Source organism: Fusarium keratoplasticum, chromosome 3 (assembly GCF_025433545.1).
Source record: "Fusarium keratoplasticum isolate Fu6.1 chromosome 3, whole genome shotgun sequence".
Lineage (NCBI taxonomy): Eukaryota > Fungi > Ascomycota > Sordariomycetes > Hypocreales > Nectriaceae > Fusarium > Fusarium keratoplasticum.
The window spans coordinates 2,068,826-2,089,825 of record NC_070531.1 but is presented as its reverse complement, the minus strand read 5'-3'; the positions used below and the strand labels follow the sequence as shown (position 1 = coordinate 2,089,825).

General features: G+C 52.9%; 3 protein-coding genes across 3 annotated transcripts; 1 reads left to right on the top strand and 2 right to left on the bottom strand.

Annotated features, from left to right (window-relative positions):
- Nucleotides 1–1,244: 1,244 nt before the first annotated feature.
- Nucleotides 1,245–3,901, top strand: NCS57_00401800 (MFS domain-containing protein; the record flags this gene model as incomplete). Its single annotated transcript, XM_053053994.1, has 7 exons — nucleotides 1,245–1,316; nucleotides 1,373–1,500; nucleotides 2,124–2,257; nucleotides 2,312–2,435; nucleotides 2,485–2,691; nucleotides 2,737–3,078; nucleotides 3,130–3,901. 7 exons carry the CDS (start codon nucleotides 1,245–1,247, stop codon nucleotides 3,899–3,901), a joined length of 1,779 nt encoding a protein of 592 aa, XP_052916154.1.
- Nucleotides 3,902–11,109: 7,208 nt separating this feature from the next.
- On the bottom strand, nucleotides 11,110–11,599 carry NCS57_00401700 (Stress-response A/B barrel domain-containing protein; the record flags this gene model as incomplete). The annotated part of the gene is made up of 2 exons (XM_053053993.1): nucleotides 11,110–11,346; nucleotides 11,399–11,599. The coding sequence occupies 2 exons, from the start codon at nucleotides 11,597–11,599 to the stop codon at nucleotides 11,110–11,112; spliced, it is 438 nt and encodes a 145-aa protein (XP_052916153.1).
- A 642-nt stretch (nucleotides 11,600–12,241) lies between these two features.
- NCS57_00401600 (uncharacterized protein) lies at nucleotides 12,242–17,055 on the bottom strand (the record flags this gene model as incomplete). Its single annotated transcript, XM_053053992.1, has 5 exons — nucleotides 15,514–17,055; nucleotides 15,281–15,415; nucleotides 15,103–15,230; nucleotides 14,006–15,054; nucleotides 12,242–13,320 (listed from the first exon to the last, which is right to left on the bottom strand). Exons 1-5 carry the CDS (start codon nucleotides 16,912–16,914, stop codon nucleotides 12,242–12,244), a joined length of 3,792 nt encoding a protein of 1,263 aa, XP_052916152.1. The 5' UTR covers nucleotides 16,915–17,055.
- Between the last annotated feature and the right edge of the window lie 3,945 nt (nucleotides 17,056–21,000).

The following is a 21,000-nucleotide window of genomic DNA, read 5'->3' as shown; positions in this document are numbered from 1 at the left end:
TTATCTTAACAAAACACGACGAAATCTCCAAGAGCCAAGGGTCACTGCATCTTGGCAGCTCTCCCGGGGCGCCTCCTCATCCGAGCTTAATGATCAAGCTTGTTTGCATGCGTTGTTTGATTTTCCACACGGGAAGGGCCGCTACTAAGTAATATACTTGGGTCCAGCGGTCATCAATAGAATCAACAATCTTGTACGGACACGGGAAGCTAGCCGCGTTGCGACGAACACAGTTGACATGCCGTAATTAGCGACGGGAGACGGCCAACACTCTCCTACGATCACAACACAGGTCGGGTGACCTTTCCCGGAAAGCCCCAAGAAAATACCTAGTCAAATCAGCTCTTACCTCGATTCATACCTTCCATAAGTTAGTACTGGCTCAAGTTGTAGGTCGTGACAGGAGATGGGGGCGCACGTGACCCCCTGACCAGCTTCACCCGAGTGCAGCTAGCTCGTCTCTGACTGGGACTCACCAGCTACACAGGCACGTTTTTTGAACAATCCCCTCGTCACAATGATCTCTTGCCGTCTCAAGATGTGGCAAGTGTGGCGGGGTGTGGTGACACCAACGCAAGGCGAGGCGAGGCCTGCGAGGCCTCTAGGTCTTCAGACGCGCCCCAGTTCCCAACCGTACCACACACCTTCCTCTATCCATGACAGCGCTTCAGTATACCATTCTGGGACTTGTCTCTCTCCCTTTAGCTGATAATCTATAGACAGGTTTTACTGAGACCCTCGTACCTCCTGAGGTAGCCTGTCTGCCCCACGGGATAGGAAGAGGTACAGATCCGACGACAACAACCCCATCGAACACGATACCGCACACAGAGAGTTGGATACCCGAGCGGGGATGGGCTCCCACGGCTTCCAACGCTTTACGCCTCGCATCACTACACAAATAGGGTCAGGAAGCGGAAAGGCTGGAATCGTCTCTTCCAGCCTGTGACCAGCCCCAGAGGTGCGCCATGTGCTACCACGACACAAGCAGGACCCTACAGACTTGCCGAAGCTCGTCGCTTCTCCTCGTCGGCAGCTGAAGAGGCGTCATCCTGGCCGAAGCTGTTCTCAAGTCGAGGCATCTCTCCATACTCCTATACCAACCTATCATCGAGGTGTCAGGGCAGTAGTCATTGAATGAGACTTCGATGCCGAGCTCGCTCTTGTGATAGACCTTCAGCTCCGATACCAGGAGTGGCGCTTTTGCATCCAGTGTGCGACAAACCAGTTGGTCATAGACAACCATGTCCTACCTTGGGAGTCATGTTCTGGGTAGTACAACACCCGTCATTGCCCTTTCTTTGGCCCGTACTACTGTAAGAGAAGATCTCATCCCTCCCCATAACCCCTGACTAACTATCTACCTGAGCAGAGCTTTGTAGCGTTCGCGATCCGGCGGTCGTTCGCTTGCGGCCGTGTAACCGTTGAGGACGGCATGTCTCAAATACTTATTCGACCCTTCGCCTTTATCGGCGAGGCACATCTCGACTGCCTCGTCTGGTACATTGTCTCAGAGAAATCATGTCATCAGCCAGTTGGTTTCTCCTTGCGCATGTTCTTTCTCGGCATCGGCAACTTCTGACCTGATATGAAAAGCAGGCCCCCTTTCCACTTCAGCAAATTCGGTTTGATTCTTCCAACTCCGCGTTTCCTCTAGCTTATACCATGTATCTATAAGACCATTCAAGGTCCCTAAGCGCTCACTATCATTGCGTCTTGGAGACGACTGTGTCCTATTCTGTCCAAATCTCGACCTGCTTGGCCAAGCAAGGTTGCCCCGATATCCTTACCTGATACGACGCCTACCTCTACCTCTACCTCTACGACGGCCTCCATTGGCACCAAACCACACCTGATCAGAGTTCATCACCAGGACTCTTCGGTAAACATAACCGAGATCTTACGAAAAGAATGCCAAATGAATATCTCATGCCCCTATCTTACCCCAATCCATCCCTGGGTCAGATGGTGATACTGGAAGAACAAAGAGGCGGAGACGCTGGTTCGACAAGAACTATCTCTGGACTACGCAAACATTCTGTTACTGGACCTCGACAGGCGGTCCTCGTAATATCGTAAGAGACATGAGTATCTCGGTTGGAGGCTCTTACTAATCATCTCAGTCTGCTCGCAGGACTACTCTTTTCGAGTCTCGACACTTCCATCGTCTCAACTTCTCTCGTTACCATCTCGCACGATCTCAATGACTTTGTCAATGCACCATGGATTGTTTTGGCCTACCTTTTGACTTATATGGGTAAGTTCAATGGGTGCATGTCTGGGAACAAAGGTGGTCTGACAAGCGTCACAGGATTCGCAGTTTGTGTCTCAAAACTCAGTGACATTTACGGGCGACGCAACATGCTCGTGGTGTCATGGGTCTTCTTTGTTGGTTTCTCACAAGGTTGTGGATCAGCTACCAGTATGACAGCTTTGTACGTGGCCTATTCGATTGTACCATGGTCATAAGCTGACGAAGCTCAGGATTGTATGCCGAGCCTTCCAAGGAATGGGGGCTTCCGGCTTGTACAGCTTGACACAGATCGGTCTGGTAGAAGTTGGACCCTCCCACCGGCCGAGTTTGATCGGGGCCATGATTGGAGCCACTCTCGCAGTTGCCTTTGTGCTAGGCCCTATTATTGGTGGTGCTGTTTCTCAGCTCTCGGACTGGAGATGGTTGTTCAATATGAAGTAAGTGTTGAAACCCGGGCTCAGAGTCTCATCTGACAAGTCTAGCATCCCCTTTGGCCTTGCAACGATCCTCGCCATCACGAACCTATGGCCACATGAAGACGTAGCACACATCTTTTCTTGGAAGGCATTTACCAGCATCGACTTCATCGGCAGTGCAACACTCCTCAGCAGCTCTGGATTCCTGGTGTTTGCAGTTCAACAGGCTGGATCACAGACGTTTTCTTGGGGAAGCCCAGAGATCATCTCGGCCCTGGCCATCTCAGGTGTCAGCTGGATCGTGTTTGTGTGCTGGGAGGTGTTCCTAGAGACGAAGCCACACCGTCGCATCGAGCCCATCTTCCCTATACGGTTAATGTTGCGACGAGTGTACTCTGCGGGGTTGCTGTAAGTGATATTCGGCTCTATTTGTCGAGACAGCTGCTGACGCTGGAGTAGCGTGACCATGTTCACAGGCTTCCCATACATTTCTCTCTCGATTGTCATTCCCGAACGATTTCAAATTGTCAACCGCGAAGGCGTCCTTATGGCAGGGTTACACATTCTCCCCTTGCTGGGCGCCTGCGCTATAGGATCATTTCTAGGGGGCGCAATATCCAGCAAGAAGAACAACACATCCTTTACTCTGCTTGGCGCCTCGTGCCTTCAGCTGCTTGGTGTTGGACTAATGTCGACAATGACTAGGCCTGACGGCTACGTCAAAGCTCAGTACGCCTTTCAGGCCATTTTCGGACTAGGAGTTGGCCTTTCATTCTCTGCAGCTACTATCATGACAAGTATCCTTGCTGCCGAACGCAGCGAACTTGCTTCTGCCCAAGGGGCTGTAGCGCAAGCTCGAGTACTGGGAGGCTGTATTGGGCTGTCGGTTTGCACCGTCATATTCAACTCGCATGTCAACAGATATCTCCAGGAACATCTGACGTCGACACAGCTCGACAACCTCCATCGCTCACCACTGACGAGCCTGCATCTTCCAATGGGCCTTCAGGACCTGGTCAAACAAGTTTACGCCGGTGCTTTTGCTGAAGAGATCAAAATCATGATGCTTGTCTGCGCTGTCATGGTGGTGATATCTCTGTTCACCTTGGAGCGGCGCCCTGAACCCCTGGAGCGACTGACAGCCTTCCCCAAAGATGAGCTTTCTTCAAGGCGAGGGAGCGACTCGGCAACAGAAATGACTGACATTTCCAGCGCTGAAAGATGTGTTTAGCGGATACGCTGATCCATCCAGCACTCTGCTATATTTCTACTGACTGGCATGCGACAAGAATGTTTTGACGGGCTTTTGGGCGGCGCAATGGAGGCGTTTCGAGCATTATTTGGCGTTTCTATACTATCTATGCTGGGATGGCGACGCAGCAACAGCAGGATTTTGGTGTTTGTCACGGCGGTGGGTATGGATCGTTATGGGGTCGATACGAACGAGAAGCAGTTGGCGTTGGTTCGATGGGTTGCATTATCGATTGGTATGACGACTCATATTACTTGGTTGCTTTCTTGTTAGCACTGGATGGGATGGGATGGTCAGAATGCGGAAGATGCGGAATGTTCCTGGAGTCGATGATACCACCCTTCACGGCCAACTTCTGGCATTACTTTCATTTAGACAGAGCTTACAAATGCTCAAGTTTGAAACATGGTCCAGGTTGCTCAAGTGAAGCCATACAGTGCCACCTCGTCTCTGATGACAGGCAAGTCGAGCCAGAGAGGCAGCCAAACATCTACGCCCCTGAATGGCGAGAGCCATACCATGGCTCGTGTATCACTGTAGCACTCTCATATTGCACCATGATACCATTATGAATCTGTTGGCCGTGGAAAAAGGACCATGTTGCGACGGTGCGACGGGGCTGTCTTGGGCCTGAGTCGTTCTAGGCACGACAAACGAGGGGATTCGGGAGACCTTGTGATGAGACGGCGAGCACGAGTCGCCACAAGATGAGACGATGGGGTTGCTCAGGATGTGTCTTTGTAAGAGAATGAAGTGAACTCTTGTCTGTCGCAGATGGGAGATCCCGCAGACCAGGATTCGAGAGTCTGATTTGAGAGGCTCCAGGCAGAGGGCCTGGCTGTTATGTGTCACCCCCTCTACACCACTGTCAGCAAGATTTCTCATCTGTCATCTGTCTGCTAAGCATGTCGTGTGACGCACAGGGTATCGAGATCTGGCAGGCAGGCAGGCAGGCTTATGCAAGATGGATGCGGCGACATGGGTGTCCCCTTTACTCTCCTTGGCTGAGGGTTTGGGTTCTGCGACTCGGTGGCGGATTTTGCTTGGGGTATTTCCTTGTAATAACGGTCTGTTTCTTTCACAAATTTACTCAGCCGAGGGAGGGTATCGGTCAGTCGTGGGAAGGGAAGAGAAGGGAAGACAGAACTGTGCCAGAGTTGGGTTAGAGCAAGCATAGGTTGTCTCAAAAGGATACTCACTCTCGGTCCTTTGGACCTGCTGTTCATCTCTGGACCGTTACTTTAGTCACGAGTTGGCTGTCGCAAAAGTCTCTCGTCACCAGTTACCCCTTTTCCGGCACGACCACTGCCCTCGTGCGTGCGAACTGGTCATCATTGACCGTACGTACCGTGAACCGACCTTTTCTAGCATTCTAACCCTGATGTTTGCGTATGGAGTGACTGCAGAATGGTTCTCTCTTCCCAGGTATTCGTGTTGTTGCTATGGCTGTTGGGGTGGTTGGCCGCTGGCGGGGCGACTATAACGGTCCTGATGGACGTGAGAGGTTTGCACGGAAATGCTAGGAATCGCAATGCGGATCTCAAGACCCTTCGGCAAATTAGGGCAAATGGGTTCATTCCAGGGAGAGCAAGTTAGGGCGCAGTGTCATTGAGGCTGCGCTCGATGCAGCATACAAACCTACCTATTGATCTGAGCCCGAGAGCTCCAACAGACCTTCCTCCTCCGCGCAAATAGGAGAAGCATCCGTGGCAGTAGTTTCCTGGATATATCTAGGTTTGGATAAGTCCAAGGTTAGGTAGTTTGATGATGCAAACTACATCGTAGGAAACCTGATGTTTGATGATCACTTCATTATTGGCGTCCAACCCCTATCAAACGCATACCTAACCAACAGTATAAACACCAAACAGAACACTATGCGAATGCCCGTTTTGCAAAAAACGAATATGAATCACGTGGGAGCGGTTCAACAAACGTTGACGGTTGGAAAACTCAACACCAACGCCGTAACCTTCATCAACAAGGTTCCTGATTGTATACAGCAGAAAACTTTAACATGCTTGCATGTTTTCTTGTTTATTTGTTTACTTACTCATTTGTTGAGGAGCTTGATTGTCTTCCGACCACGTTTTGTCTCCCAGATATCTATAAATTCCCTCCTTCCTTCCCGCTCCTCGGTCTCTCAACTTCTCCTCTTCGTCACCCTCCTCACATCCAACATCCCCCCTCTCTTCCCGACTATTGCAGCCCTGGGCCTACTTCCAAGATCAGTTGATGCCTTGGATTCTCAGGGTACCACCACAGGCCTCCTCGTCGACCAACCCCCAATGATCAGCCTGTCGAACCCTCTTTGGCAAGATGGGGGGGTTGACCCATCCCTCGATGGTCTCAAGGCGCTGTTAAGCCCTGTTGCCTTTGGCGCCGACAGCCATTCGACTGAACTGGCCCTCAATCAACAATAAAGGTTCTATACCCAAAGCCTGAGGCCTCAATGGGCTCCTCATTAGAGGAGGTTCAACCACAACCAACCAGTCAACCAATCTATGACCGGCCAACTGATCAACAACACGTCAACGAGATCGCGATGGCTGCTTTCCGCAGAGACCTTCAACCAGCGGATCAAAGCAGCGCGGCCAATGCGTATCGGCATGCCTTCCTATATGACCAAGATGACCTTGCCGAGGAGGTCCGCAGGCTTCGCAAGGGCACGAAAAGCACCCATAATAGGCTACGAGTGATGATATTAGACGAAGACCTTCGGAGCATTGAGATAAGCACGCCGCTTAGCGATCTAATGCTGGTTGAACTCGCGATCTTCGGTTGCAATATTCTTCTCCTTCTGCCTGGCCTCTTTCCACCTGGTTATAATACAGATGGCAGGTTCAACTTCGTTAAAAGAGAGCTTTCTTTATTGGTGGCTCTCAAAAAAGGATGTATTATATCTGGACCAGCCAGACTTGAGGCCACCAAAAAAGCTCCGATTATCGTCCACCTCGGGTATCTCATCGATGCAACCAAAAAGTCCAACATTTGCTCCAAAAATGCGCCATCTACCCCCTTCTCTCGCTGTAAAGTTGTGTGGAGACTGCCGGATACCTAAATATGCTGAATTCACGGCGCGATTCCACGCATTGTTGTCGCCTCCTTTTGGTCGACGAGACAGACAACCAATGCACAACGCATCCTGGACGGGCAGAAAATCTCGAGGTCGACGAGAGACACATTGTCAAAAAGCCAGATGGCAGCTACAACAAGTCTTCCGCCACTTCAGGTGGTCCGTTCTGGTCTGGCTCACCGGAACCCTTCTGTCGAGCTCTCTACGCGACCTGTCGCTCATGTGGCGGGCCATCGGGGCAGAACTTCGACTGCCTCCAGTCATCCCCTTCGGAATCATTGCAGATAGTTGACTGCGCCCGTGGGCAAATTGCTGGGCCCCATCAAAGTACTATCATCCAACATCGTTCACCATCATCCGCCGAGGATGCCTCCCCACGCTACAAACCATGAAGCAGGACCATGGAGAGATCAAGATGGCACTGCTTAGGGCATTAGCTATACGTCTTCACACATCCGGGCAAGAGAAGGCTTACCAAATCACAATGACTTCTCCGGCTCCTGACCAAGAAGGCCGGTGCTTCCGACTCCAGTCTGTTCTGGCTCTCACCCCTCCAGCCAGAAGAGTCTGGGGTCGAAATGTCGAGCCTCACCCCCGAGGCACCGACACGAAGATTCAGGTGGCCGACTCTTCTCTTTGGAAGAGGCAGCGACGCCCCGTTTCTGCGACACCTCCTTCTTTCCGTCTTGTTTCCACGCGTCTATGATCTCCCTGGAGAATGCGCAGCCGTAGACGCCGCAGTGCTTTGTCTCCAACCACGCATCCCCACGCCGGCTCCCCCCGTTCTCTGTTTGAGCAGAACTATGTCGCTCCCTTGCCTCTTGACAGAGGTCGCTGACGTCGTTCTTGTGGTGCTCCATTTGGTGCGCCACATACTCTCCGAGGTCTCGAAGGTCGCCTTTTGTGATCTGCTCCTCCTCATCGATACATCCAAAAATGGAGTCTCGTCGAGGAGGGGAGATCGCCACCGCCTGAGTCCAACTGACGTACGCGTTTCTGCCGTGATACGGCTCAGACACGAAACGATACGCCGTCGGCTCTAGAAACCAGTTATGCGATCCCCAGACCACACCCTTGCCTCCGTTTGTAACTAGTGTAAAGAACACTGGCTACTTCTCCCGCCCAGACTTAGCTGTACCCCAGTAGAGATATCTCCTCTGGCCCGGCCCGTACAGCTCGTGCGTCGTGCAGAGAAATACAACGTCACCGCGCTTCAAGCGCTGGATCGGTATGTGTTCTCCCGACAGCACGTGTCGTTCGAGGTTGAGGTGTGTGTACTGGTGGTCTCTGCAAGCTGCGAGAGCCGCCCGTATCACACGCTCGTCCTCGGGGTCGTCCATGTACTTTAGCCTAGGTCGTTGTACTTGAGGACTGGGAGACGGCACAAGGTGGCGTGTGCCTTGGCTCCAGATGTTCAACTCTTCAGGTCGTGGTGACTCGTCTTCATTCGACGAGCGTCCGCTTCCCTTTGAGGAACTTGGTCCTGTCGGATCTAGCTTTGTCGCTTCCGACCCGGGAGATGTCGTTGATTTGCGACTTAATCTCAACCAGGTCTTCTGCGTGGGCTTTGTCCGTTGCTTCTCCATGGTTTGTTCGCCGTCTCAAATATTCCACACGCCCTTCGAATTGCTGTGGTTTGAAGCTGCTAACTGCTTCAAACCGAGAGCGCAATGGTTCAGTTCGTTTCAGTGGAGTCGAGGTCCCTTTCTTGACCGGCGAAAGCGGTCTCGACTGCTGAAACTCTGGGATACTAGGTGCGTGTGTTTGGAGGAATCTGGATTCGGTACTCGGGGAAGATGGATATAAATATGGCGGCTCGAAATGGATACTCTTCGACCTGCGACTTCGAAACTGTCAGAATTGGGCTTGTCTTTGCTTCCAATATTGGAAGAGTTGGTTATCAAGATGGCTGACATATACTATGAGATGCTCAAGATCTCAAGAGCCACGATAGATTCCCGATGCCGAACTCCGGTCACAGCAAGAGATCATCGAAACGCCGGTTTTCGCAGGCTTCTTGTCTTGGCTTCTAGCAATACCGGAGGTGTTGGGTAGAGAAGAGGAAGTCGTATATATCCCTTCAAGGCCGTGATGAACTTCGATGCGATAACGAAGAAGTGGTATGGGTCTACAGCAAAGAATTGTCAGCGATCAATTTTCGGTGATATGGTGCTAGGAAGACCGGAGAAGACGAGTACAGGATTGAGAGCCGAGATATATTCTTGTCGTCCAAGGAGGGAGGTGGAGGTAGGGTGAGGCCTTCTGTGCTGGGGGAACAGGGGGGGCTGTGGGAGGGAAAGCGACCATCCAGCTGCTTGGCGTTGCGACCGCCGTGGACGCTAATGTTGGAAGAAGGATTTAGGTCTTACCTGTAAGCCCAGGGTATGTGATGTGCTTGAGAAGTATTTGTGTGTTGAGGGAGAGAAGTGTAGAGAGAAAGCTATCATCGAGTTGACTTGTATCAAGATGATTGAAGATGTAGGGTGGAAGAGAAGGATTAAGATCTGGGCGATTTTAAGATCAGTCGTCAAACGAACAATGATCAATCACAAACAATGGCATTGTCTTTTGTTTACTGGAAAATACTTCCTCATTGGTAGTTAGATGGCGACACTGGCTATCACCTGGCTATCACCTGGCTATCACCTGGCTATCACCTGGCTATTCATTTATGACACTAGCGAGACCAAACCAAGGCATGGCATCTCAATAATAGCAATGCCTTGCATTAGAAGCAGTATTGATCTAAGTTTGGGAAATAATTAAATGATATTATTATTCCCTAATTGTCTACTTGGTCACCTTTAAAACTCTAGAAGTGCAACGTGGGAGTAATTCCCCTGGTCATGTTGCGCACCTGCAGTGCCGCAGGCTGCAAGACAATCGCGCTATCTTGTTGTTGTTGTTGCGCAGTGCCCACCTTGTTGGGCGAATTTAATACATTAATAGCTATTGATCTCTATCGAAGGTGAACGGATTCATACATTCGTTTGCCATTTGGGCCGGCCAGAACGCTGCTCCCGTCGTGCCCTACGCTCTGACTTTTCATCGTGTCAGATTCTTCGACATATTCACAGCAGGTCTTTAAGTTCCAGAAAAGCCATCTTGGGCAGTTTCATCTTCGGACACATTACCTTCGGTCCACCTGTCCAGAGCGTGACATGCCGAGCGAGTTGTCAAAAGGCGGATGAAGTGGCCGGGTTGGGAACGCGGGTTTGACGAATCATGTCTCTCGGGCATGTGGCACAACTCAAAGAGATAGAATCACACCATACTTGTGTCAGTCAGCTGATACAAGTCCATCCCTCTGCTGCCACTCAGCCCTTTTACTGACATCTGCTCAAAATGTCAAAAGCCTTGAGAAACCTTTGAGCAGTATCCTGTGCTTCGAGCTTCAGTCTGTTCTTTCCTGAGAAATTAGGTGTCAATTGCCATTGCGCAGGCCTAACTGGCAAGTTAAAGCGGTCTCGTCTCCATCTTGCATCACCAAGTTCTTCCCTCCAACACGCCTTAATTCTCCCGGAAGCTCTAGCTCATATCTTAGCTACAGCTTCATGATCACTTACTTGTCTTCCATGGGCTCTAGATCATCCCTGACACTAACACGCCCCTATACCTAACGGAGCGTCTTGTTCCGCAGGTCTTCATCTCACCTCACACAACGGCCCCTTCACTTCTCCCCATGCTTCCCCCGCATTGAGCCTTGGCCTCGGTCCAAAAATGCACAGAAATTGTCTTCAGCGTGTGCCTAGATCCTAGCAACAGGCCTGAGCGCAACAAGCCTGCTGTTTGTCAAGGTGAGCCCCCGGGTAGGTTTGAGAACGAAAACAGGCGGTGCTGAGTGGCGCACAGCCATGTGAGTGCCCGAGCTTGTCACATGCAGTGAGTGTATCCACGAGACCAGCCACGATGTCGCCAAGTGCCGTTGGTGAGAGCTTCCACGGGCTAACGACACCAACGGCCTGGACAATTGTAAGCAAGAGGCCGTGCAATAAGCCGAAGGAGCAGTGGGTAATGACCACATCTTGAAGAGATCTTGTTTATTTCTTATTTATTTACTTGTTTGTCTTTCTCTATCCCATCTCTTTGTCTCATCTCATCCCCACATCTCTCAAGCATTATCAATGCCACCAATAGCCTGAGGCTTAAAGTAAATGGTCAAGACGCCCTGGACGCCCAGCGTCTTGACGACCGTCTTGAGGTCGCCGTGGGCCTTGCACTCGTCGTCGTAGTACTTCATGTCCTCCATGCTGGCAAACTCGGTCTTGGACACAAAGTGGTATCCCTGAGATCGGGCATCCTCATCGGCGGCACCGACCACCATGGACAGGATGTAGGGCTTGCCGTCCTAGAAGAAACCAGTTAGTGACGATCTGTGAGCAAGTGACTTGTGAGCTCACCTTTTGCTGGTTGGCATTCAGCTTGTTGTACTGCTCCAGCAGAACGGCCCGGTCGTCCTCGCTGGGCATCTTGAACATGGTGATTCGGTGGACACGGTTCGCCATCTTGGTGGTGTAGAGTCTCGCTCGGACCTGGGATGCAGTGTTGGGGATGGACGGTCGGATCAGAGGGGAAACTCTGAGGAGAAGCCTTGGGTTCATATATGTTCAAGATAGGGAGGTAGGTACAAGAGTACAGTACAGATCAGCCAACGGTTGCATGCGGGTTAAAGGTGAGTGTGAATAACCATGGATGGATGGGTATGGGTGGTTGCATGGATGGCAGGCATTCCGCCCCTTGCCCTCGGGGGTTGAGCAACCGATCCATGCTTTGTCATTCAACCATCGCGGGGTCAACTTGTACCCCACCTTTTCTCCTCCCTGTCATCGTCTTCCTCCCCTTGTTGATCTCCCAGGCCCCCACCACAGCTTCATTCATGTCCCTGACTACCCAATAACGACGTCTCAATAGCATAGCCATCATTCTCAAGCCAGGCTTCAAGTCCCGAGATCCGACTAGACGCGGCTCTAGACGGCAAACGAAACGAATGACTGCCGTTGCATCAGCACAGCACAGCGGAATTAACAACCGTTAATCCCAAATCTCGGCTTTGTTCGCTGTCTCTATTATACATAGAATAAACTCCAACCCCCCAGGGTTAGGATACCCCAGCATCGCAGATAAGAACAACCTTGCCCATACCTACATACGCCGCAATCAACCTCCGTCGCTGTTTCATTCATGGACTCTTCCGGCCCCGAATTATTCCCCCAATCGAAGCCGGCCCTGCCCTGGCCTGCACATCAACTCCACGACACAAACTGCCCTTCCTCCAACACAACATCCCGCTCCTCGCCGCCCTTCCATCTCACGCATGGTACCATCTCCTTTCTCTCCCCAGTCATGACTTGCACGTCCGCATCATATTTATCCCATATTGTCATGGCAGCCACCACTACCTGAGGGCTCGGATCCCAAAGCACCACCTCCCGCAGCCCACGCCGGGCTGCCTCCTCCATTGCTGCCTCCAATACTTCAACTACCAGTTCATCCACATTGTTCAGGCGCGTCAGAAACAGACGTCCTATCATGAGCCGGCTGTTCTGGAAGTCGTGGACCCACCATGCTGATACCTCTGTTGCCTCGTCCTCAAGAATCGAAACCCCATGATGCCTGTTGTACGTGTGACCCTGGCGCAGTTTGTAGGCGAGTAAGGCGGAGCGGTATAGGTGCCGTCGGGCCAAAAATGCGCTGGGTAGAAGTTGGACGTGGGTTTTGGGGCCTTGGGCCTTTGAGAGACGCAGCTTGCTGACGTTGACGTCGCAATCGGCAATGTTGCAGACTTCCTGGAGTGTGAGAAATTCCAATTCATTCTCGCATTCAGCACAGGTCTGGAAACGCTCGACATTGATAGTCAGCTGGGTCGCTGTGACAGGCTTCCACCCCAGCTCTCGGTACCAGTTCAAGGAGCCATTGCCGTAGATGACGGTGAAGTCAATAGCCAAGTCGTCCCGCTTGTCAAAGTGGTCTTGTACTCTCTTGAGAAGCAGCTTGGCGAAGCCGTGGGTGCGGTACTCGGGATCGGTAAAGATTTCGGAAATGACGACGGCGCCAGTCATCCTCACGCCCTTGCCGCGGCTCGCGATTGCGTCGCGGAGATGTGTTGCGCAGCTCGAGATGATACCCAAAGGATCGTCGGGTTTGCGGAGTGCCCAGATCTCAAAGGCGCGAGCTTCTCCTGGAATAGTGCTCAGTCTGAAATGAACGTCCAGGAAGTCTGTTGTTGAGAGCGGCCCAGCCCAGGCCATAGCATTGTTCTCGTAGTGCCGCAAGAGGCGTGCATCATCGAGGCGTTCAAAGATGAGTTCATCGTGCAGAGGACCTGGCGGCTTGTCAATTCTCTTCTAGATGGGGGGCATCGGGACGGTTCGAGTTGTCCAAGCCGTGGGATACAAATGAAGGACAAATCTGAAGATGAATAGAAATGATGTGGCTAGGCCTTCAAGTCGACGATAAGAGTTGTTAACGCAGCAATGCAATGAATGAGTAGCACCAGGTGAACAGGAGAAAAAGAAGAGTGGAGTGGTTGTGAAGCAGGCAAGAAGGGTTGGCAAAGGGGTTCCCTTTCTCGCAGCAGGCACACCCTGACTCTCTTTCCAGAAGTGAGATGTGAACAGAGGAAAGCAGCATGGGAAACAATCACCTTCAATGCAACTTCCTCCTATCCTATTTCATCTTCAGTGCCGTCCACTCGGTTTGCACGTGTAGAAATGAACGTAACACGTGCAATTATGCTCACTCTTGGACGTGAGCTCCAAGACCATCACGAGTTATAGACAATAAACAACAAGTTAAGCACTCGAACAACGAATAGTTAATCATATCACCCTATAGAACCCTGCCTTGTAACGTGTTACCAGTCATGACCCTTTTGTGTTTCCCGTTTTCCGCCCCAACTCCTTCGCTAACATCCAATTGGATGATTTCTAGACAAACAAACCCACGCAAACATCCTTTTTTTATAGTCCGTAAACCTAGGAATAAATAACTTCAAGCATGACGGCTACCGTTTCCTGCCACGGTTCCATCCGTGTTGGCCATGGCCTGGCCGTTCTGGCCCGACTGAAGCTCTGCAAGTCGGCGCCACAGGTTCTCAACCAGCTGGGGCAGCGGCTCGCTGAGTACAGGGAAGTTTTGTCGCAAGATACTTCGAGCACGTGACAGGGCCACATCGCGGTTCGATAATGGCTCTATCTGGAGACGTAGGCCTGCTGGAAACGTCAAGGCCGGTGTGCCCTGTCCAAGTTCAAGAAACGCCCTCGACTCCCTCGTCTCTTGTCCATTGAGCAGCACATGGTCGTCCGCAATCCCTTGGCCGTTTGTTGAGCCCGGAACCGACACGATGCCGTACGCCCACAAGGTAAGGCCAGCAAAGTAGACAGCCATTGAGTTGAACCCCTGCAGACTTGTTGCCTTACAATTCTGCGCATAGCGGAGCACCTGCCCAGCGTGCCAGACGGCGTGACGAGATTCTGGTCCTGAAAACCAGGTAGCCTCCAGTATTTGCGCCGCTCTCCGGGACCCTCCCTCGCCGTTGTAGCCAGCGAGTCGGTGCAGTTCGTCAAACGAGACATGAAGTGTCATCATCAAGAGCTCACAAAACAGCAAGAGCTCCGGGCTAAACGTCTGCATCCCCTGAGCTTGGTTAGAGAAGCTTACCAGTCTGCTATACAGATCTTGGTACAAAGCCTTGGTCCAAGCTGGGGAGCCGGTGCTGCGTCGATCCGGGTTGCTGTGGTACGTGACAGCATCACGATAGATCCAAATCTGCCCCCACAATCCCGACAGAGCGGCCATGCAACAGAGTTCAATATCGACATAGTCGTTGGGCTCGGTGATGAATGACATACAGTCTCTCACATCCAAGAGTCGCGGAATGCCTGCAGTTGTGGACCTCTTTACCGAGTGCAGCTCCCGCCACTGTTGTGAACTTGGGGCCCTCCAAAGATCAGGCGCCGCCGGTAGGGTAAAGTCGAGTTCGTTATATGCCATGTTTGAGCTCCTCCATGAAACGATTGAGGATTGCACATCGTGAATGAACAGGCGCATCATCAACCTGAACATGGTCAGCAAGTATCAAGTATAGCAGGAACTGCGACCAAACCTTTTGTAGGATTCTATCGTAGCAAATTGCTGCCATTTCAACTCCAAGTCCCCAGGAGAGTCTCCTACACTCGGGATATAGAGGGCCGAGTCTGACGAAAAGGAAATCCTCCCAGTTTCTCGAACCAGCTTTTCTTCGTTAGCCCGCTGACGGACAACCATGTTCAAGGCAGGCTTACTGTCAACACTTGCTGGGCAAAAGTCTGTGCCATTTCCATTTGACGATTAAAGCCACACCACTGTCCAATGTCAAGATGGAGCATAGAGGCTTGGAGCAGCATCAGGGGCTTCGCTGTCGAACCAAAAGATTCCAGCTATTTATCGTTAGCTTGTGTTCGTCCAAGTCTATGTTATGCACACCAGCATAAAGGTGCAGAAACATCAGATAGAAGTCAAACATCGCCAGACTTACACGACTGTTGAGAACAGTTCTCAAGACCTCGTTAAGAGCAAGTCCGAATTGCCAGGTTGTTGGCGCAGATGTAGCTCCACTCGAGACGATAGCAGAGACGAGCTCCAAGGTAGCCGCGGAGGTATCAAAAGAAGCCGGGTGAATGAAGGCATCCCGTTTCTGGTCTTGCTGGGTAAAGAATGTCTCAAGCAGATAGCTCAAGGTTTCGGCCGAAGGAAATGTTGGAATCTGCCGCGAGTTCGAGCTATCGGCGAGAACCATAGCGAAGAGGCCGTCGCGTATAATGGATGATACCTTTCTCGAAGGAAAGGCCGAGGCGTCTACTTGGCCATTGGTGTCTGGATCAGCCACCCAAGCTGAACGTTGGGGAGCTGCGTCTTCCTGAGCCATGTCTCTTCGAGGTTGACGAGATGAACGCTTTGTCCCATTTCCCAGCCGAGGGCTTGGTCCATTCACATCTGATGTTGGAACAGTGAAGACGCCAAAGTCCGTGTCCCAGGAGAGTTCGATATCAGGGAGCAGTTTCCGCGGCGCTGCAAAGTACAGGGTCTCATCAGGCGTAGCTTCCACGCTTGGCACACCGAGGAAGGATGAACTAGCATATCCAGCAGTATTATCGATCGATTGGACTTGGTGTGCGACAGCTGATTGCGACAGCGCATAGGCGGCATCGCCTGCCGTGAAAACCTGGTTGTCATTGCCTGTGGCTGAGGCCACCATTGAGCTATCAGAAGGGGAAACTCCTGCTTGTGACTCTGATGTTCTGTATTGATTCCCACGCCTCGCCGGCATTTGGCATGTTAGGCTCTTGTTGCGACAGCGACTACACGGCTTTTGGTCCTCGCACTTGGCCTTGGAGGCGGCGCAGTTCAGACAAGCTTCGGCGGCGCGATCGTTTCTTCGGATGAAGGGGCGGTCTTTTGCGGCGCCATCTCGGTCGTGCGTGGTCTCGTGTCGCGTCAGGAGGTCTGCGCGGTTGAAGCGTTTAGGGCAGCGGGAGCATTGGTACGGTCGGGCGTTCTCGTGCGACCTCAGGTGCCTCGTCAAGTGGTCGGCTCGCTCGTAGACGCGTCGGCAGATGTGGCAGACGTGGGACGGCGACGAGGCGGACGCGTCGGACAGCTTGCGCTTCGCTGGCAGAGACGATGTGCTCTTCCGTGGAGTTTCTTGCTGCGACGGCTGCAGCGCAGGGTCTAGCTGTTGGTGATAGACCTGCTGCTGGTGGGGTTGCTTCGAAGGTGATGCTGTCGGCAGCGGGTGCTGCAATTCGTGCTGATCCTGCGGTTGGGCTCGCTGCTGATCTTGTCCCGGAGCTGCTAGGGCGAATAATGATGAAAGCAGCATGTCCGAGCCGGCGGCATCACAGAGGATGTCGATGCCGTTCTGCTCGGCGGCCGCCATCCTGAGCGCCCGCGGTGCGCGGACTAGGCCGGGCCGTGCCGTGTGTTTGTTTCTGACTGGCGGGCGGGCCGGGCAATGACGGTGCGCGGGATGCCAGACAGACGGTGTCCGGCCGCGGGAGCGCACAGAGGTTGACTGAGATCGGAGCGCGGCGTTGAGGGGATCGCGAGACAAGCCGTTGCAGTGTTCGGAAGGGAGGGGGCGGGGGCGGGTGATGGGCGGACAATCAATTCTGGGGTCGCTTGTCCAGCCAATGGCAGCGCCGCGAATTGTCGCAGGAAATTAACGGTCCACTTTCCAGGGCCGGGCCAATTCAACGGCCGGGCGACCCTCGGCCGGGGGCTTTCAGGGGAGTGAGCACCGACTCCCGGAGGCCGGGCCCGAGTCCCCATCGACCGAGTTCACGCCGACAATTTGGGTTTATTCAGCTTGTTTGGCACGACAGGAATTGCCTCCGGCTGTTTATCAGCACATCACGCGCTAGCTTGTCCTGCCTATCCTGGGTAGCCCGAAAATACCTCGGGGATCGCCGGAGGGCTTGGTCAGTCTCCAGCTCGGGCTGCAAATGAGAGTTGGCAGCTGAACTGACACCTTAAACAGGGATGACTCCTGGGTCTTCTGCATCTGATCTAAGTACGTACTTTTAGACCCTACCCTAGCAGCCTCATTGCGTCATACGGGTCAGTTATCGAAGATTTCTTTCTGTTGGGCGCAACGCCGAGAGTCTGGAACCCGACTTCATCCACTACATGTCTCAGGGTATTCGAGAGCCGCCACGACGCCAAGGGTGCGAGTAATTGAAAGAAGACGAGGGATTGGACCATCAAACGCTCCTCAAAAGATTCATTATCATTAATATCGCAACTAAATACTCCGCACATTATTTTTGTCTCTACCCCTACACCGCTCACTGCCTGCCTCCGGACTTGGTCTTCCATCCATCCACCGGCAAGCCTCGGGCAATCATCGCCTACAGTTGTCTTCCCGTACTCCGGTAAAGCCATGTGGTGACAGGGTGGCTGATGCGAGTTGATCGACGATGCATCTCAGCATCCTAGTAAGCCCGAGCGAGGACTTGAAAGAATGCTGCTTTGGTCACCTGCCCATCAGCCCTAGCACGTCCCTCCCCTTTGTAAATGATCATCCCTAGAGGAAGAAGTTCAACCCTCGACCAAGGCCAGCAAGGTCATTCAGGCCACCCCTTCTTCCGCCTCAGCAGCCCCATTTTGGTGTTCTCTGTCGACCTTTTTCTGAGGCCCTCCAGGGGCATCAGCCATGGAAAAGTGACCCTGGTCACACCCACGGTTTTCTGAGACATTTGCTTGATGGCGTAACAGCATCTTTAAAACGCCATTGTGCCAATCAGAGCGCCCAGTTCGTTTGGTCAACTTGATTCGGTGGGATGACCTCGAACTCGCGGCCGCATCAAAGGGTTGTCGCGATCCTTATGCAATTCTTTTCACAACCCTTCCTTTTGGTCGGATGTTTTCTCGAATTGATATTGGAAAGGACGCGTGCCACCGCGTTGTGCCATGCCTGGCCGAGGTCTGGAGTTGTTTCGGCCCTGGCTCCATCAGGGCTTGTCGAGTTCTTGGCAACTCATGAACAACCGCAACCGTCGAGCTGTATCGCGTTCAGACGTCTATTCTCTGACATTCAAAAGACTCGGGAGACTTACCGTGATCGTTAATGAGCCTCGTCACAACAGGGTGTTCCACAATATCCGCAACAACGACCAGGAATAACCCACACTTCTTTGCCTGCAAGAGCACAGGTAGGGCATCGGGTTCCAGGTGCTTTGTGGGAGATGAAGCCACGAGCCACGTCCTCGTGGAGATCCATGGCGGAGCAAGGAAGCCCGGACCGTTGAATAACTTGGTGTTCCGAAGGTTGCAACGTAAGAGGGAACGAGTCTTGTTCTCGGTTGTCAGGGGCCTGGTTGAGTGGCGAGGGGGCAAGCCGGGGATGTCTGGACAAGACCATGGTGCTTTTGGGAAGTTGAAGAGGATGAAGACAAGGTGACAGTTGGGGTGGACCCGGGGATTGTGTGAGATATAAGAGATGTCCGTGTCAAGAGACAATGTATCAGGAGGCTTGAGGAGGTCCGAGCTGGTTCAAGATGTGGGGGTTAGATGGACTTTATGGTTTCGTGACAAGAGGTGTTGGAGGATGAGCCGAATATAGCGATGCCGTCTAGGAATGCCTTGGGAGTCCAGGAAGGGTATGGTCAAGGGGACGGAGCACAAAGGATGGGTATTGCTCGAGACAAGACAGGCACGAGTACAGTAACCCTAGGACAAGGCCAATGTGGGTTGCCATACTCCTTGACGATCGGTAGGTATCCGGCCGTGGTGTCGGGGGGCATGCTGGGGGCCGGCGACGGCGGCGGCAGTAGCAACAGACCTGTCATATCGACTTCTGCAAGTCTCCAAGCTGTCATTACTTACTAGGGAGTTTTAGTGGCGCCGCCCTTGAGAAACACTGTGGACCACCCGGACGGGGGCGGGGTCAGTTTGTGTTTGCGTCTGGTTTTTCTGCGCTGCCTTCGTCCATTGCCTGGCAACGTCTGGAGAATGCTGCCTCCGAGTCGGTCAGCAACCATGGATGGCTAGCCTCTCTGGCTCTGGATGACACAAGTTGAGCGACGTTGCTTTTTCTTGTCCGAGGCCAACGGTCCGCCCATCCAGGATGGATGCGTGCCTGTGTCGGCGTCCCACCGTAGTTGAATCGTTTTCTTGTGCCGCCTTTGACGTGTAATTAAACGCTGGCCAGTTTCCAGACTTTGTTGAGTGGCAAGGAAGTGAGGACCGGACCGGCGATTAGGGCGCGGTGAGCGTGGACGGACGCCGGGGTGTGCGATGCAGTGCGGTGCGTGGCCTGCTGCCCGGCGTTGACGCAGAGAAAAGCAAAGTTGTGACTGCTCGTCTCTGGGGGTCACGATGACCAGGAGCCCACGACGCTGACTTGTAGGCGAGGGAATTATCATCCAGGGACTTGCTTGAGTGCGCAATCGACCGTCCAAGTAAAGGTACCCTAGTCTTCTGGACGAGTGGGATTCGGGTTAGTCTGAGTCGCCGCCCAGAAGCCGCAGTCTGAGTCCAAGATCCCAGGGATGGAAATTCCCCTAAAACCGCGATCTTATCCCCAAGTTGCCCACAAACCACCCAATGCCATCATCAACCCCAGAACCTAGAAGCCAGGAGGGCACCGGGGCACTGGAATGACGGGACCCTGGTCCCTCCTCAAAGTCAGCTCTAGGGCCAGTACGAGGCCCCTCCGCCAGCCCACTGCAACCCTCCCTCCCTTGGAGCGATCGCTGGCGCATCGGGCTATCTCACCGACGTGCTGGAGCTGGCGCGATTGGGAGTGGAGGGGTCACACATCCACAATTCCACATGGTGCTCTCAGGCATGGGTTTGTTCTCCACTTTCCATGTCTGTCGGGTCTTTATGATGCTCTTGCGCCTTGTCCAGTACACCTTTGCCTTCCTTTGTGTGCTGGACCCGAAAATTGTCGGGTTTTATCGCGCAATTGACGCCAGAAAGGGGCTGGAATCAATGGCTAAATACCTATCCCGCTCCTCGGGCGCTCAACCACGGCACGGGAGGCGTGCCCGAGTGTCAGATGTGCAACTCGGTCGGGGACAGCGCTGTGTGGACGTTTCGCAGCATGACTGGACCATCCCGCGGCATCAACCAACGTCTGTCAGATACGAGCTGCGTCTGCGTGTAAGGCTAGCAGGCTTGGTAGACAATGCTGGAAACCGGCGTGGGATGGAGAAAAGGTTGATGGAGCCCGTCAAGGTCCATGAAGCCCTTGAATGGACAATCCATCCATGGAATTGTCAGCCTCTCAGGGGTGAGGTCTCAGGTATGAGGTATCAGGTCTCAGGATTCATGCTGGATGCTGGATGCTGGATGCTGGATGCTGGTCGTCGTTGTGATGGGCTCCCATTTGGATGGGAGAGGAGGCTGCAACTGGGATTGGTTGCATAGGTCCCATCGGCATCTGAGCCGCCAAGTGCCGCTGCGCGCCTACCAGCCATCTGCCAGTTCTCCGGGCGAAGGAAGGTGCGCCTTGCTGCAT